The sequence below is a fragment of the Eufriesea mexicana genome, unplaced genomic scaffold (genome assembly GCF_001483705.2).
Source record: "Eufriesea mexicana isolate 0111107269 unplaced genomic scaffold, ASM148370v2 scaffold2143, whole genome shotgun sequence".
Classification (NCBI taxonomy): domain Eukaryota; kingdom Metazoa; phylum Arthropoda; class Insecta; order Hymenoptera; family Apidae; genus Eufriesea; species Eufriesea mexicana.
In genome coordinates this window covers 704,608-723,011 of record NW_016910297.1, presented here as the reverse complement: position 1 = coordinate 723,011, position 18,404 = coordinate 704,608, and the positions used below count along the sequence as shown (strand labels likewise).

General features: G+C 49.2%; 1 protein-coding gene across 1 annotated transcript in view; it reads right to left on the bottom strand.

Annotated features, from left to right (window-relative positions):
- nAChRalpha1 (nicotinic acetylcholine receptor alpha1) overlaps window positions 1–18,404 on the bottom strand; it is an 89,492-nt gene that overhangs the window by 10,476 nt on the left and 60,612 nt on the right. Inside the window, exon 4 of the mRNA XM_017903363.1 lies at window positions 7,400–7,580. Coding sequence (XP_017758852.1) covers window positions 7,400–7,580 — 181 coding nt within the window. The remainder of the gene's footprint in view (window positions 1–7,399; window positions 7,581–18,404) is intronic.

The window sequence follows — 18,404 nt, the reverse complement described above, 5'->3', positions numbered from 1 at the left end:
CGCGACCTACCATCGGGACGCGCGAGTAAATTATCCGAGCTACCGGGAACGGTAATTGGTTCGTTTAAAGATTATCATGGCGCAATGTACCATCTAATTGAGCTTCCAGATAAGGAGCATTACGCGAAACCAGCCATTTGACGGAGGGTTGCGTATGTATACGCGTTTGCGAGTATACGTGACCGAGTCTGGGGTACAAAGACGGCGAGGGAAGATGGCCGATGAGTAACATGGATATCTCGCGAGGTGTCGCCTCGCCGGGGAACCGGGTCCCAAGCCTGACTCCTATTTTCTTTCCCATTAGAAATATCCCGTGGAAACTCGCCGAGCCAAGATACTCCCCGCATCTCCGCGATTTCATTTTCCGCTACACCGCGGTGGATCCAATTGTTTAAAAAGGGCGAAAAGGGAGGAACGGCGAAAGAGCAAGGATCAGCCGGGAAGAAAAGTCGACGGTAGCCAGCGAAAGAAATTGGATACCCCTAATGGGCGGTAGGATAGGTGGCGGGTTTCACTCGGTACCGTCGAATCTGCGAACGGGAATAAACTCCGAAGAGCGGAGCCAAATCTCTCTCCCATCGAACTTCCGCCGCTAGCTAGACGCTGCCTGATCCCCTCTGGACCACTTCCCCGAGATCTTTCGATAGCTTCGCCAAGAGATCGCCGCGCGCTAAACCGCACCCCCTTCTCATCCTTTTCCATCCTTTCCCTTCCTTTCGCCTTTCCTTCGTCATCTCCCTTCGCCGGCGACTGATCGAACAACGCGAAGAAGCTAGACACCGCTTGGCGAGAAGAGCTCGGAGAGAAGTGGAAATTCCTCTTTGGAAAAACGAACTTCTTTTCGAATCGCTCCATCTCGGTACACCGAATACAGGCGAAGCTTCGGACGCTTCTTCGTTGGTTTATTACACGAGGTATACCATCGAACGCGAAGTTTCGGTATAGAAACAAAGATTTAGGAGCCGAGTGGTTATCTTTCCGTAAATCTCCGCTCGTATATCGTTCGTTATTTATTTATTCTTCTTACAGCCACCGCTATTTGTTTATTTATATATACAACATCGACCGCCGTTACTCCTTATCGATTCCCGCGTAAATTTATGCCGGTCCACCGTGCAATTTTTCCCCGATAGGGTGGCTCGATTTACGACCCGCGGTCTGATAATCGTCACTGATGGGAATTTACGTCGGCAGGGAAGCATCTCGACGACTACTCGTCGTCTTCTCGAGCACTCGTTGAACCGCGATTGACCGTCCTGAAGGAAATAAGGAAAACGACGCCATCGATATGTCCAAGTAGGTCGAGTCTCCTACTCGACGTCCCGTATACTTGCATTCGTCCAACGAATCGTAAAAGACGAGTAACGAATTCTAGAATCACGTTGCACGGATCAGGATTGCAAAAAAAAGGAGAGGAGAATAACGGATAGAAGAGGTTCGAAAATTGCAACAGTATTCCCCTCTCGCGATGACTAATAATTCTACCGGGTCGAAGTTGATCGTTGAATTTCTATCCGTGAAAATTGCGCCGCGAGTACCTCGCGACGAAACCCGAGGTCGTTATTCCTCGATTTACTTTGCGAACGTTAGTATTTCGTCGAATGTCGAACGTTGTTTGCGCGTACATATATAGAACGGATCGATAGCTGCGACTACTCCAAGTATTTGCGCCATTCGGCCGCAGAGACAGAAGCGTAATACACTTAGCGCCGGCGTTTATGAGCGGACGTGTTTGCTTTCGATAAAATTTCCACCCCGATATTTCCGCGCCCCTGCACCGGCCAAATAGAAGGTTCTAAACGAGCCCCGAGTTCGCCCTTTTTCGAATAAAATGCTCCCCGGTTGCATCCTAATTAACGAATCTCCTTTGCTGATATTTCGATCTCGCAGCCCTTTCTATCCCATCCGAGAGTATCGTTTCCGACACTCGTATAGAGATAGGCTGAAGTAACGGTTCATCTCGTATCTTTCCATTCCCGAGTAGATGCAATATGATAGATTTAACCACTTGCGGTGTGGTTTAAGTTTCGATGGCTAGTAGTATAGTCAATGACAAGGTCGGTCACACGACGAGACACTTTGTCCGAACATATCGAAGAATAACAGGAAACTAAGACAGAAAAGTATTGGGGAAATTTAACTAGGAGCCTGACTCGTCTCGTTTATCGTGGACCTCGACTACTAACCACGTCTCGCACACGTGATATTCGTGTTTGAATCGATTTCCTTACCACGAGTCTCACACGATATCGTAGGAATACGATGGACATTCGAAATTTTCATTGGAAAATTTCATTTTCACTGTTTCCAATTTTTTTTTTAAATATGTCAAGGAATAACTTTGGAAGAATCTTAAGCGAAAGATAACTAAACTAAAGGAGGAAATTAGCTATGTGAACCTAACTGGGCCACTTGGTGTAACGAAACGTGTAATTACGATGATCACAGATATCATTCCAGAAATTTGGAAAAATCGGGGAATTCTTTCGCACTGAAACAGTTCACGCAGGTTCAGAAAAGACGAAGAGCGAAACGACGGCGAAACCGAGGGAACTGGGATCGAAACGCGAAGGCCGAAAAAGCCGAGGAGCCATGGTTGGAACCTCGAGGCCATAGGAATGGACGCTCACCGACGCGCCGGAACGGTTTATCGTTCCAGACGCGGGATTTATTCCCGCAATGGTTGTTCAGCGGTGGAATCCACGAACAGCTGGATTTGTTGGGAAGAGATAAATCTGTCTATCCGCGAGAAGGTTCCACGCTGAACGGGTAGTCCGCAGGAAAATGTGGCAAGGACTTCGGCCCGACCGTAGCCCTTATGATCTTCCACTATTGCGAAATTATTCCTCCCTTTTTCCTTTTTCTTTCTCCCAACCTGCTTTCCCGCAACCCTGGCGACTTGGATCCTCGTCATATCGACAATCACTCGCAAATCCATCGAACAGGTGAAACCGTCGATTTGTATTCCCTCATGAAGATCTGCTTAAGACTTTTAAATTCGGTGCATGAATTGTAAGAAAATTCACAACAGTCGAGTCCAAGTGATCATCGACAGAAAAATGGCGGCAGCTTTATGAGACAATCGAGAGCGAGGATCATTGACGGAGGAAGGACCCCACGCGTGTGAAATTGTCAAACTCAGTTCCTAAAAGGCCCCTGACAAATTATGGCATCAACGTGTAAAGAATAAACCTTCCAAGACAACAAGCTTTCTTTAACTTGAAGGGATGCCACGTATATTAAAGAACGAAGACACTATTTCGCGTTAATACAAACTTCAGTACTAGGGAACTGGTACAGAGGACACGGTGTCTACCTTCGAAAAGCTCTGTGCTGCGCTCTAGTCGCGAACGAAGTCTAGTCTGCTTTTTCCAGGACCTAGTCCAAGAGCCTAGCCCAAACGTTCGACGTTTCGAGTCATGGGACACTGGTCGGGAAGACATAAACTAGGCCCCCATTGACTCGAAACCCTCGATGCCTCTAGGAGTGCAAGCAATATCTAGCCTTCCCTTCTCCGCATCCACGGATGCGTTCCTATAAATTTTCAACCCGTGACCCTTCAGCTCCCCTGAACCAAACCATCTCTAGAACCTACCGTCGGATTCAAAGAATTTTGATAAAAATCCAAACGATGGACGATGATCCTTTGATGCTTTGAACGCGGGCTATATCGATGGAGAGTAAAATATGGCGGGTAATCAGGGGGTGAAAACGAGACAGGAAGCTAGGAAAGGCACGCATCCGTCAACGGAGGAGAAAAAGTTTCATCAGAGGGAAACATCGGCGCAGCGGGCAGACTCGTCAAAAGCAGGGCCGATGAATCATGACGTTTTCCCGATGCCTGGCTCCGCGTTCCGGCGCAGTGTTGAGAGATTATACGTCTATACAGGGGTGAGCAAGGGTGTGAAATATTTCTCGCGGGAGAAGCACCGCCGTTTTAGGCTGCCGGAGATGTTTAAGACAGGGACGGATATTTCGAAGCTGAAAGCCGCTAAGTGCAGGCGATCAATTATGCCGCATCGCTGACAGATCCTGCCTTTCAACGCCAAAATTTTCGACAGCCATACTCCCGCCCCGTATCCCCGACCGGTAATTTAATTACGGAAACCTGTTCCAACTTTTTTAACGACGTCCTCGACGGTTCGACGTGCATCCCGTGAACGTCTCCTCGCCCCGGGTCCTCGGAAGATAGCCGAGGAACTGCGAACGGCTCCCTCGAAATGGAATCGAGGAATCGCGGTGTTTTATCGACGTCTGTTAGCACGTGCCAGCTGTATCGAGAGACAGTCGAAAGAACGGCAGCGATATTCCCCGATTGAACATCGTTCCCTCGCCAGAAGGAAGAAGCCTGGCAGAGGTAATCGATGGGTCGGAAGGTTTCATCGAGGCTCGCTCGCCTCCTTTTCTCGCTTCGTCACGCGTCCTTCTACCTTAACCAAATACGAGCAGTCATTTCGAGCTGGAGCACACCAATCGTCCGGATGATCCTCGTCGATTTTTCCAGGCGAGAAACACGCGAGACGATCACGGTCGATCGCGTTCGCCGGTGACGCGAGTCGTTCCGCAGTCAGACCCTGTCACCGTTCGGAAGAGATAAACACGGGCCATAAAGCGTCGATGACTGAGAACTGTACACGTTCCTCTGCGTGAACTGTCTTTTGGCAACGCGAGTGATCGTCTCGGAGAGGAGACACGGTCTCGGTTGCATCGAAATCTTCGATCACCGATTGGAACAACCGTTCTCGAGATCTTGGCAGATTTTGGCAGGTCACTGACTTTCGGACGGCTGATAACGAGCGGGGAGCGACCAAGATGACGGACGAAAATGAACGTCGGGACTTGGAAACTGGCTAGCTGCGTTCGCGGCGAAAGAACGAACCGAACTTCGCGTTTGGGTGGTTTAAAGAACCTACGGAAGAAGGGGATGGAAGTTGGAGTCGGAGATCGGGTGGAGGGTCGTCGAGGGATGATACCGGAAAGTTTCCAATCGAGATACCCAGGCTGGCAGACAAAGTTGAATCGCGTCGAGTAAAAATTCAGTCCGAGGAAAAATGGTGGACTCGAGGGGGAGATGCCGCGCCACTAATATGTCGCCTGAGCTAATTTTCCCGCTTCTCGACGTCCGAGTTGAGAGAAAACGCTCCTGCTTCGTAAAAATTAACTCGACCTGCAAACTTTCGACACATCTCGTAAAGCACCTGTGAACCACTCGATTCGACCTTTTTCTTTCGCAATTTCACCAGTTCCTCATCGATCTTTACCGCGTCACAGGCCACGCTCCGTAGGCCGTGCACACGCAGCAACGGTAACAGCGACAGCAACGGCCAGCAATTGCTGCCGCGCGCAATTCGGAGAAAGAACGTCGGCCAACCGTCGGTTAAGTAATTCATCGAAGATTTGCGGCGGTTCTGCAGCGGCATGAATTATTCGAACGCAGCGGAACACAGAGAGCATTCGAACCGCTTCAGAATCCAGATGCTCCCGGGGATTCGCGATGGCGGGCCGGAACGGAATGAAAGAAGAACCACGGGGGAATAGAACTGTCAGCGTAACTTCTAACGTAATAAATAGTTTAGACGCGACGTGAAAAGTTCAAGCAACGTTTTCTTGGCCCGACGCGAACACCGGTTTAGCCGGAATTCTATGACTCCTGGTTTCCGGTTCATCTATATTCCAGACGATGACTACGTATCGGTCGTTGCTGGATTGCAGCTTCCGTTTCATCCACGAACCTAATATCCCGGATCCTGCTCGAATTAAGACACCATGGATGATTTCATGTCCACCGGATTAACCGGAACAACGGGATTCTCCATTGGACACGTGGAATTTCGCGAAATATTGGGATCCACTGTGGATGGACGTCGACGAGGGATGGAAAATATGATTGGACGTACCAGACGACGACTCGTTGAGGAATTTTTTATCGGAAACCCAGACGAAGGCCGGACGTGACCGGATTCGCAACTCGATCGGTCTCTTAAGGAATACTTCACTGGACCGAAATATCACCGGACCCCTAATGCAATCAGGTTCTCCGAGGAATATCGAAACATCGCCGATGTAATGACCGATGTGACGTCATCGGTTCAGCCGAGAAATTCCTGTCAGCGGTTGACCACGATGGAACACGAGGAACGATTAGCCATGGGAAGTCTCGAGAGTTTGATTAAGTAACGAGCTTCCGAGATGGGTATGGACAAAAACGAACTCACCGGTTGGCTGTCGAGGTAGAGGGGGAGGAAAAGGGGTGGGTGGAAGTATAAATTTAATAAATTTATCGGACAGAGGGAAGAGAGTATATACGTCAGTGCTCGCGTTCTGAGAACTCGTTCCTGCATATCCTGGGCGCATGTAACTCGGTTCAGCGAGCCACCCTCTTTTATCCACCCTCCTGTCTTCAACCCCCCTTTCAATGCTTCACGACGCGAAATAATTTCTTTACTTTTCCCGGCTTCCTGTCCAGTTTTCTCACATCTCTCAGCGCCATCTTAACAATTCCTCCGCGTCTCTTTCACCCCCTCGTCACCCTTCCGCTCATAAATCCGCGGGTTGTCCCGACAAATTACTCTACATAGGCCCTACATAGGCCTACATAACCCTACATACGCTAGCTTATTCGCGAATACTCGCGATTTCCCGAATAAGAGTCACCGATCGAATGACCGTGTAAAGCCAGCGAATGGCACGCGATGTTCCGTTAAACTACCCCGGCCAATTTCGACGTTATGAAATTTTTTACTGGTTCCGTCGTCAATTCCCATTGATTTCGAAAGGGCAACGTTTTATTTAGCATAAAGTTTTACGACGCCGGCTCGGCGTCGAGAACTCGCGCCGCGTAACAATTTGCTCGCGGAATGTTCGACGCGAAGGGAAACGACCGGTCGACAGTTTCGATTGGTTGTTCGATTTTTACGAACGCCGTGCGTCATAACGTCCGCGGTCAACGCGAGTAAAACGCTCGCGAAAAATTTACGCGAGGACGCGGAGAAACGTGAAGCTATCGTGCAGGAAAAACGCTTGGAGAACCGCGGATGTATTATAGACGAAACGTCGATTTCTCGAACGCTTCGCATAATGAGTTCGTTGATGCACCCTCAGGGGGGTTGCTCGAGGATGGGAACGTTCCGCGACTAACTCCGAGATTTACTATTTTCTGCATTATTTCTGCTAATGATCGTCCTGTATTCACCTTTCGTTCTCTTTCAATTCAACCCGACCGCTCTGAAATAGCCCCACACCCCCCTCGCCCCTCGTGAGCGATTACGACCACGAGATTACCGCGAGTCGCGAGCTTTTGTTGCTCGGTTAAACGCCTCGCGTGAGCGCGAATTGCTCGTGGATGATTAATCAGGGCGTGGAAACGAGGGTGGCTCGTCGGCCGAATCTTATTACTCACCGTGTACCCGTCGTAAGTCCACGAACCAAACTTCATGAAGCAAGTCTGCTCGTCAAAGGGGAAGTACTCCACGTCGATCTCGCAAAATGATTTATAGATGGCCGGCGGTTTCCACACGACCTTCCCCGTATGGTGCAAAATTGCCTTGGTCATAATGGTCACCTCGTAGTTGCCATCGGCGCTGAAAACAAAATTAATGTCCATCCTGATTTATGTTCCCTTTTTTCCCGGGCCTCGTTAGGGGCCAGTTTCGATATGGAATTCGCCGTACCGCCTTCCCCCATAATTAATCACCCACACCCCGGGCTACACGCTATCTTATCCTAATCTATAAAACGCAGACCGATTGTCTTTTTTCCTATTTTTATCCCCCCTGATTCCTCGGTTCCCTTGGTCTTCTCTTTTATCGAGAAGAAACTTCGACCGGAGGGAACAGAGAGGGCGAAAGAAGTTTCAACGGCGTCGAAGATAAGGGATAAGAAAATCCCCGAGATAAACAATAGAAGGTAAGCAGAAAAGCAGAGTCTACACCGCGGAAACAGAACTCTGGAGGAGTAAACTCGACGGGATAATGCGGCGGGATTTCTAATATAATACGTGCGGCTGCTGCAGCTGCGGCTGTCGTTGCTGCAATTGCACTTGTTGCGCTATTTTCGCTGCACCGTTATTATTTCCCCGCTCCGCCGATTACTCCACGTGGAATTCCTCGTGGCCGGTGTGTCTGCCCCTTTATGACCGATTTAAAGCAACGCCGACACGCCATTTCAACTATTCGACTTCTTCGCGCTTTCTACAAAATGGCGGCGTGGAGTGCGTTACGCTAAGCGTTTCCAGTATCTCTCCGTTTAACGCGGAAAATTCCGAAATTGCGGGAAAGTTTCTACGGGAAAATTTGCCATGCTTCCCGACGTTGGCGAATAACGCAACTGCGAACGAGCGAGTGTGAAAAATCGCGGTATGGAGTTTGTTACGCCAAGGGTTTCCAGTGTTTCTTCGTTTAACGCGGAAAATTCCGAAATTGCGGGAAAATCCGCCATGCTTCCCGATATTGGCGAAAAACGCAATTGCGAACGAGTAACTGTGAAAAATCGCGGCATGGAGTTTGTCATGCTAAGGGTTTCAGGGTTTCCAGTATCTCTCCCTTTAACGCGGAAAATTTTGAAACTGCGGGAAAATTTCTTCGGAAAAATTTGCCATGCTTCCCGACGTTGGCGAATAACGCAATTGCGAACGAGCGACTATGAAAAATCGCAATATGGAGTTCGATAGGCTAAGCATTGCCAATATTTGCCCATTTAACGCGGAAAATTCCGAAATTGCGGGAAAATTTCTTTGGGAAAATCCACCATGCTCCCAGACGTTGGCGAACAACGCAATTGTGAATGAGCGATTGTAAAAAATTATGGAATGTAGTTCGTTACGCTAAGCGTTTCCAGTATTTCTTCGTTTAACGCGGAAAATTTCGCAATTGCGGAAAAATTCTCCGGGAAAATCCGCCATGCTTCCCTACGCTGGCGAACAACGTAACTGCGAACGAGCAACTGTGAAAAATCGCGGCACGATATCGCAACGAGGGTATACAGCGCGATAAATTGCGGATCGAGGAAGAGGCGGCGGTGGCAGCAGCGTGTAGAATATTGAAAATCAGAAAATCGCATTTGAATCTTAATATGGTGTGGTGGCGGCGCGGTAGGTCGGTGGCAGGTGCGCGTGCCTCGCAGCGGATAGCTTCGAGGATGAATGAACGCTGCTGGGAATTGGGGTTGCAGCACGTGCAACGCGGAATAAAGCTGCTCTATAGCGAGCTCGGCTTTTTATCGCGGCTGAGAAACATATGGCCGACGAAAGAGCGTAAACGAATTGTCTCGTTACTTGTCGGCCATCTTATCTTCTCGGGCCCACTCGCCTCGCGTGTCGGGGTGCGAAAGAATTTCGCGATAACACGGTTAACGTACTCGTTAGATCACGATGTCTCGCGAAATATCGAACGTTTGGAAACTATAATTCTTCCATATAAACCGAATACGTTGAAAGAGGAAGAGGAATAAAAATATAATTTCCCCTATTATTCGCGTATCATGCGTTACGAGCTTGCTGTCTTAAGTAAACGAATAAACAGAGGGAGAAAAATTTTCCGGGAAATTTAACAATGCAAATAAATAAACGAAGAATTTATAGAGACGAAAGGAAAGTGCAAGTAAATAAATGAAAAGCGTAAACAAACGCGAACCGGATTCTAAATTATTCCACGACGTTATACCGTTTCCCTTTCTTCTTTCTTCGCTAGAATGCACCCGGGTGCGCTATACCGAGGGGAAAAGCGCGCGAATAATATTGGGCAGAATTATGAACTTGGCCGGGAATACAAAGGACCAGAAGGATAGACTATTGTGACGGAGATAAAAGTGGCAGCGGTAACTTCATCGCGCTGCTTGCAAGCGATTATCAAGAGGGAACGTCATTGCGCAGTCGAAATCGCGGCGGGCCTGGAGAATAGTTTCGCACCCCCGATTCCGGTTGTAATCCGCTTTGAAGACACATGCAAGCGGATTTGCAGCGTTTAGCATTAAACCGGGACCTCTTGATCGTCGCGCGGGCTTTGTTTGCGACAAAACTTCTGTATCGGATAAAGTTTCCCACCCTCTGTCCCGTTTCATCCGTATAATCAGGTTACGCGAACCTGGTCGCGTTAGCGTATGTAGGTCTTTCGCTGTCGCTCGATAACTATACTTCCGGCATGGACAGCACCCTTAGCCTGTCTACCTGTCAGCCATCCGTGAACGATATTTTTCGCATCGAATCGTACCGCGTCCTCGAGTTCATCGCCTCTGCTCGACCTCGTCTCTGTACCCCGTGCGGAATAGTCCCTCGATTATCCGCAGCTCGAGGCATCCTCGTCTCAATGTCCCTAATTATCGACCTGACTGCAATTTCTTGCCACGGAACGGTCAACGGTCATCCGCGTTGATCTTCATCGAGGGTAACGAACAGTTGCCGTGATAGCCAGTGAGCATCTTCGATCGCGCGATTCGATCGAGGATAACAGCGTATCGCCGAGGCGACGTCGTGGCTACAGTCGCTGATTACAGGGCTGAATGGCGAAGGATAGCGTTCTAATTCGCATAAGCACGGCTCGATACACCGAAAATTAGCGGCCGCAGGCAGCCGACGACCACCCTCCTGCCAAGGCTTAACCGTGCAAAATTGCTCGCAGACGAGCGGAAGTCGATGGCCAGACCGCTCGCTGCGAGCATCCCGAGGAGAACAATGCGTCCACGGGGCAATAATTCCGTGGCGAGGGCACACGAAAGGCTGACGTTCTAAACGCACCGCGTCTCCGGCCTGGAATCTACGCAACCTAGACCTTTGTTCCTCCACTTCTCCCGGAGGAACTCGTTGCTCTTAAACGGACGTCGAGTAATTACGGGGCTCTGGCCCTACGAGCTCTCGGGATGGACCTCGGACCGTGACGCGGACACTCGTCACAGTTTTTCGCCGGCGAGTGTCTAAGTAAATCGCGGAGGTCCTTGGAACCCTGGGGCAGATGGAACGATATCGAAGCTAATCTCACGGAGCATCGAACGAGGGAGGACCCGTGGCCCGACGAAAGAACGGGCCGTCGGTGGAAGTCGTGCCAAAGAAGTTCTGGATTTCGATTAATCATGTCTTTTTTTCCGCGGACAGCGTGTCGGTTCTTGCGAGCAGACGCCGCGTAAATCTTCAAACTAGACGTCCCTTTTAAGCGCGCTTGTCTACTCGACCGACATCGAACGCCCACCGAAAAAACCACATTGCCCTCCCCTGGTAGATGCCGCCGAGGACATTCAATTTTTCGCCAACCCCTGCCGCCGCATTTTCCATTTGTTACCCCCGGACAGCCCTGCGCCGCCGGATCGTCCGATCTATCTCATCCTTCTACTACCTACGTCAGACCGAGCCTTCGGAATAGAACCCACGCAAAAGCTCGCGACGCCCACGATGTCTCGCCAATTATCCACGCGGAACTCGCCATTTTTGCGATTTTCTTGCTACAGCAATCCTACATGTCTATAGTCGATACATGTATCGAGACGGAGTCTGGCCGTTATTCCAGGTACGTTCGAGGATCGATACGCCGTTTCGCGTTGGAATCAGTGAAAAACGAAGTTGCGAAACTTGGTGGCTTCGAGGGGTGCGTCTCCCCTAAACCTTGAGATTCAGTTTGCCATTGAGCGTGACTCCCGGGCTCCAGCCGCGGGGGTTGAAACGCTCGCAGTAGCGTGGAAGACGGTTCCTCAGACGTCCCTCTGTACCACCAACGACGTCGAAGTGGGTACGTGGAAATTGTGCAATAGGAGCCACGTGATCGAAGGGAAATTAGAACGGTCGTAAAATTGCCGAGGGGAGTGGAGGAAAAATTGTAATCTCCCGGAGAAAGGGGGACTCTCGTGAAAGAGAAATTAAATCTCCGAGGCAATTAATTAAGTGTGCATTCCGGATGTCTACAAATTTCAAAGACCCCGTCTTCTTTCGAACAGAAATCTCTGCATGTCATAAATCCGAGTGAGAATATATCGAGACCGTGCTTAATATTTTCGAGAGTGATGAACTATTACTTGAAAGATAATTGACTATAAAAATGATCAAAATTATCGTTACAATTATGGTTTCACTGATATATCCACGCGTATATGGTTATCGATATTTTATGCGTAATTTTTCGTAGTAAAAACGATATGTATAAGTGACTCCCGTCATCCAAATTTGGTTTGGTAATTGTAAAAATGGTGTATAGAGATTTTTAAGAAATCGGTGGAATTTGCAACCCGGTTTCTCGCTCCGACTTCGTACGCTACTGAACGCGCCGCGCGAGATGGGCACGGTCGTCGGATCGATATAAGTTTCAGTAGTACAACGCGATATTCCGCAGCCCGTTTTTGTCCTTCCGCCGGGCCGAGATCCGTGGCCGGTTCTGACCAATTAAAATCGGATCGCCGATAAATTCGCCGATCGCGTGGACGTAAAACACGCGGAACGAGATTAGCGGGGATCACGATTCCTCGGAATGGAGCGTACGTTCGATTAGAGCAGCTTTTCTCCGGAGTTTGCGGAGTTAATCTATAAACTCGCGGAGAAATTCTCCAAGGAGTGTACATAAATTCTCGTCGATAGCGATCTTCGTACAATGGTACAGGGCAGAGTTATGGCTCCTTAATTCTGCAAACATTGTTCTTTTTCACTTACATTCTCCTCGGGGTTAAATTAATATCTTCCGGATCGTGGACGGTTCATTTTTTCCCCCGAATTAACGTTAATGCGTTGTCTTCCAATATATATCACGTACTATATTAGAAAAGTATAAGAGAAAATCTAGTCAGCGTGCAATACGTTGATATATGTAGGGACATGTTTGATGTTATTTTATTCTAAAATATATATATATATAATTATGTTATAAAATAAATGTCCTGAGTCTTTCTTAGATTTTAAAGCTGTATTAACCCTTTGCACTCAAAAATTTGTTGGCTAGAGAAGAGTAGAAATTCAAAGATTCTTTACTAAGAACTGACGATACTTTCTTGAGCAGTGAATAAAGAATTGTATGATAATAGAATTGTAGAATTATTTGATTTTGGTACCTCGTACACTGTTACATTACATTAAATTTGATATATTAATTAATATCGATTTTCCAAATTTTATGAAACGGTGACTGAAGATCACCTCTCGAGTGCAAAGGGTTAAATTATCTCTTTCCCCGTGGTTTACACTACTGGTGCAAGATGAAAACTGACTTCTTAGGAACGTGGGCCGCACGCAGCCAAAAGACCCAAGATAAAGAAATCATTTGCCGGCTTATCCGTGTTTCGGCACCTCAAAGGAATGAAACATAGGCGTATCCTCTTTATCTCACAAATTAATACGAGCTAAATAAGACTAGAAATAAAGTATAAACTGAAAGATTAATTTAATAAGTGAACTACGATTATGCAACCTACTGATACACTCGTCTACTACCTTGAACTATGCACACCAAAATTTCCCTAAGACTATCAATTTCCAACTCTCGCGAATTCATCTAAGACACACCATAAACTCCTTTAAAGAACTCTATCAGAACTGCCTAAAGATTGCCCTTGCACCCTCATATAAACCTAACAGTCTCGTTCATACAATCCCTGTCGCTGTGGTCACTTGTTCTGTCACATGCACAACAGATGTTACCCTGAACGTTCAACCTGAACCCCAGAAAATTTTACATATAGGAAACGGAGGAATTTTTACCGAGGGCTTGCGAGAAAATCCAACAATTGTTGGGGGTGAGAATGATGCCACCGTAATACAAAAATTCGCGTGTGCTGGAAACATAAGAATTCCTAACAAACGATGATAATAAAAATTAGTATGTTCCGCGAAGAAATTCATAAAATTCTCAGTGGTTCTCAAAGAAGAGCGAATCAGAACGAAAATTTTGAGCCTCTGCAGTGGACAAGACCGTAATGAAAGATCCATGATCAGCTCGGAGAGACAACTCGCGCAGAGGAGCGTCATAAATGAACATAAACATTGATATTCGTCACGGGGAACACGGAATCCCCCTGATACGTTTAAAGAATCTCGGAGGGTGCATCGAAGGAAGGGAGAGAATGCTGTTCGTGTTCCCCTAGATCCCCGGATGGGTTCAACGACTGCTGATCGCAACACGTACGTTTCCGGTGGGTTTCGTACATCTTCGCGGGAACAATGTCGTTGTAAATCCCAATGAGCGACGTCGGAGAACACGTAGGCACTCCCCTTGCAACGTGGAAACGGGAATTATTGGGCGAAATAAATCTTTCGATGGGGAATCTCGGATCGGAGATCCAGAAAATAACCGAATATCGACGTTACACCGAATTTACTGCGCGATATTTTCCCGTTGCTCGCGTGTCAACGTTTAGGGGTGCAATTTTAGTTTTCGCGACCCCACCCATGGAGCCGTGGAAATTCGCGTCTGACTGGCCAGCCCCCTAGCGGACGCGACGATAAACGCGGGAAAGGCTGGTCGTTTGGAATTTTTAAATATTCAATAGCGACCCGAGAAATTTCTATTCCCGGCGCCAGCGTTTTATGGAAATACCGTCGATTCGCATAATTTCGCGCGGCCGACTGTGCGGAATTGAAAAACGCGAAACCGCATCCCCGAAATGTCCCAGAGCGCTGTCCGATTTGTTCACCGAATGGAAAGTCGCTGCAATCGCGGGGCGTAATCGCGCGGCGATGTTGCACGCCGGTTTCGCTTTAATTCGAAAAGAGGAACGAGAAAGAAGGAAAAAGACGCGATAAAATACGAGGGAGGAAAATCGGGGGAAGCAAAGTAGACGAAGAAACGCGGCCGTCGCTGGGGCTCCCTTAAAACTCTCAGGCGTGGAGAATATTACCGCTTTCTTGGAACCCGGAGCGATTCACCGATACCACGGCGTGGCAAATGGGGTGAGGGAGCGTAGAGCGCGGCCATTGAAACCGAGAATACAGAAACGAGTAGCTCGTCGAAGCAAGACAAACGAGCCGGGTGTACGCGATGGCCTCGGCGGGGGTTGGCTCGGGGGTTGGAGGCGAGTAAAAAAGATTATCGTGGATTTCGCGAGAACGGTCAGCGATCTGTGACAATGGCGGTTTGTTTCCTCGCGGTCGCCACTCCATTTTCGTTCACCGGCTCGGGGAAATACCGAGGAGCGAGGATCGTATCGTATAGAAAACGCTGCCATCATCGAGGAAATCCCACTTGCCTGCGAAATTTAGTAAATAATCGACGGAGAATCTTCCTCGAATTCGTCCCTCACCGGAACCTACGACCACCCCTCTTGCAACCCGTTTGATACCTCCGCTCGCCTAATTCCTCGAAGAAGACGCAACAGTGGATTCCATCGCGAACTCTAACTCGGGAACAGCGTTCAAACAACGCAGTCGTCTTCTCAATCCGAAATTACTCAAAGGAATTAGCGGTGCTCGCTCCGAGGTAGACACTCGTTTCCTTCGCCCTTCCCTAATTTCTACCCCCTCTCTCCGCGTTCCAGGCCGCGAGAAACTTGGTGCAGTGAAACAACCCTCTCGCAGCGCCGACCGCCTTCGATAACGGTGTTGCGCACTTAGAAACCGAAACATGCCAATTAGCAATCAGCGTGTATCAGTCGGCGTGCAATTTGCGAGGACGAGGCGCGCGTATTTATGCGGGAAAACGCGCAGGGGGCGCGTTTACCCGTTGCCGGAGGGTTGCAGGCGGCTTTCCGGGCGCGGCAAGGGTGGCAGAGGGCTGCAGGCTCGGATCCTAACAGGGCCACGTGTACTTGGCGTATTTTAGGTCAGCCTGCAGCTAGGCGGTTGTAATGCGGCTGAATGTCGGGTCGAGCACGAGCTCGACGACGCAGACGACGGGAACACGCCGCGAGGAGGGTGACGAAAGCGTCGGCGAAGGAGAGTGCTCGCTGATAGGCGCGACAACCCTCGCGATAGCCGAACAAACGCGAGTTTTCCCGCGGCTCCACGGGGATAATTCCATTTCGAGGGAGCGAGATGCACGTTCGGCTTGTTTCCCGGATTCTCCCGATCCTCGGGATCAGCTGTGCGCGAACAGGATCGAATAGAGGATCGTCTTCGAACTCGAGGTCGTGTTCGCGGCGTGAAGATGAGAGGTGATAACGTGGAACGTCAGGTGCAGTTGTTGCACTTTTTCCGACGTCGAAAGTATAACTGTGTACCGGGGATGTTGGATCTTCCTTCGACTCGCGACAGGGTGCCTAGACGTTCTCGAAAGCTTCCTCGGGCTAACGTTCAATCGCCCCCCATTTTCTGGACCCATTTATCGCGTTTGATGTGTGTTAAAACTCGATAACGGTGATACAAATGTACCAATTTTCGAGTTTTTACTGTGAAGCGTATATATTCGTTCTCTACATTCATTCCCGAGTTAATGGAAGTCTGATTTATTTCCCAGTTACCGGCATCCCATGACACGTGGACAGTCAGACCGATGGGACACACCACTTGGACTAGGGCCCTAATAAGATTCTATAAATCACCAGCAGCGATGACGAAAATTGGTCTAAACTCCCATCACCGCAGAAAGACTAACGAGCTTCGTACACATCTTAAATGGACATACACCACCGATAGAAAAGCAGGTAACCACCACTCACGCGTCATACACAACCGATCACCACATATCGGAATCAATAAAATACACAGAAACAAGAGATACAACGCAATGAAAACCAGAACATCCAGTCAAACACTCTGCATTCGATGTAACCTATGCACTTCCTGTATTATAGTAAAATAAATTCTGACAAAGCCTCAATTAAACTAACTTACATTCATAAAGGGATGTAAGCATCGCGTAATTAATTCGTCACGATGGAAGACGATATACATTTAACGATAAACATTCACACCAAACAGCATGGACTACGAACCGCGTTAAATTTTCAGTTCACCTATCGCGCATATCGCGTCCTGACCCCCGGGAAATTCAATCTCCTACACAACACTCCAGAACTCGTATGCTTATATCGTCTCGCGAAATCGGTACCACGGAGAAACGGTGCTTTAACAACGGGCCATAGCTCGAGACGCTGAGGATACTTGCCGTGCGACTGGGAAGGCAGTAACAAATCGCAGAGGACAAAGCAGAGATCGATTAATTCGAAGTTGGAAGGAAGCGCGGAGAAAGGTAGGTCGAGACGCGAGCGTGTGTAATCGCGGGCCCGGTTAATTTGCACAGTAGCGGAACTCCGTAGCGGGGCCGACGCGTGACTTACGAGCACGAAGTCGAAATTTGATAGCCCCGCGAACAGTTCAATTTCCTTTTAATTCAACGCCAGCCACGCTGCTCGCGTTACGAAACGTGGAATGTATCGTCGCGAGAGATAAGCCGGTATTCGTGGACCGTCGCGTGTCTCCGTTCACGGGGCACCCAGTGAATCATAAACTCGACGCGGGGCTGGACAGGACATGGCCAGTTTCTCCGTGGTAAATTCCAAGGAGCACGAGACAGGGGCGTAATTCCTCCGGTGGCACGTTTCTCGCGACGTTACGAGCGCCGGTGTTGCTTCGCTGTTTATCGATATCGTTATCGCGTGCACCGGCCACTCGAGAATGCACCCTGCGGTCACGGCGACGTTCCACCCTTGCAACGGATTTACCGTCGGACACGGCGACGATTTATGAAATACGAGTCGCGCCCGGCGGGGTGATGGAAAAATAATGGAAGCGGGGATTTGGAAGCGGGAACAGTGACAGAAGAGTAATGCACCCTTGAGTTTCGGTGCCATTAGGAAGGAGGAGAGGAGTCGCAGTGCCGCGTAGGATAAATCCAGCAGCGTATCGATTTTAACCCGGGCTGAAATTTTACGCCGTTCGTTCGACGCAGCTAATGGAATTTTTGAAACTCGGTAACGCGAGGACGCGTCGCGTCGCGGCGCTCGCTCTGTCCCGTAAAACGCTTTTCCTAATCCCAGTAGAGTCCTCGTTAATATACCAGCAATCGACGCAGAAACTTATCCGAAGTTCATAGGGGCTTGTTCGGAGTTAATTGAAACTCCCACGGACGTCTGTAACAGACTTCCACAGATAGGTTCTACGAATGAGGTTTTAAAGGTTAAACGCGCGGAGGAGGGAATTGGGAGAATAAGGGGCGACGCGGAAAGTTGTATCTCGCGAGCAGGTCCGGCGCGGTTACTTTGAGGCCGCGTTACTTCGTTAACGCGCGCAGCCGTGGCGCGGGCCTCGCGCCTCGCGCCACGACCGGATTACCGCGTCTGGGACGAGCTGCAGGCGCAGTAATCCGGCGATAATGGAGTAACGAGATTCCGGCTCACGTACGTTCCCTGCATATTTTAACTTTGCATTTCGCGCTGCCCGCCCGCACGTACGCGTCCTCCGGGTCATTGTACCGAACCCTTTGCCCGCTTCGCTTTGCCCACCGACACCTATTTACCCCCGTTGATTGCGTCGAGTCCGTGGAACTCGCTATCGGCCACCGGTCCCT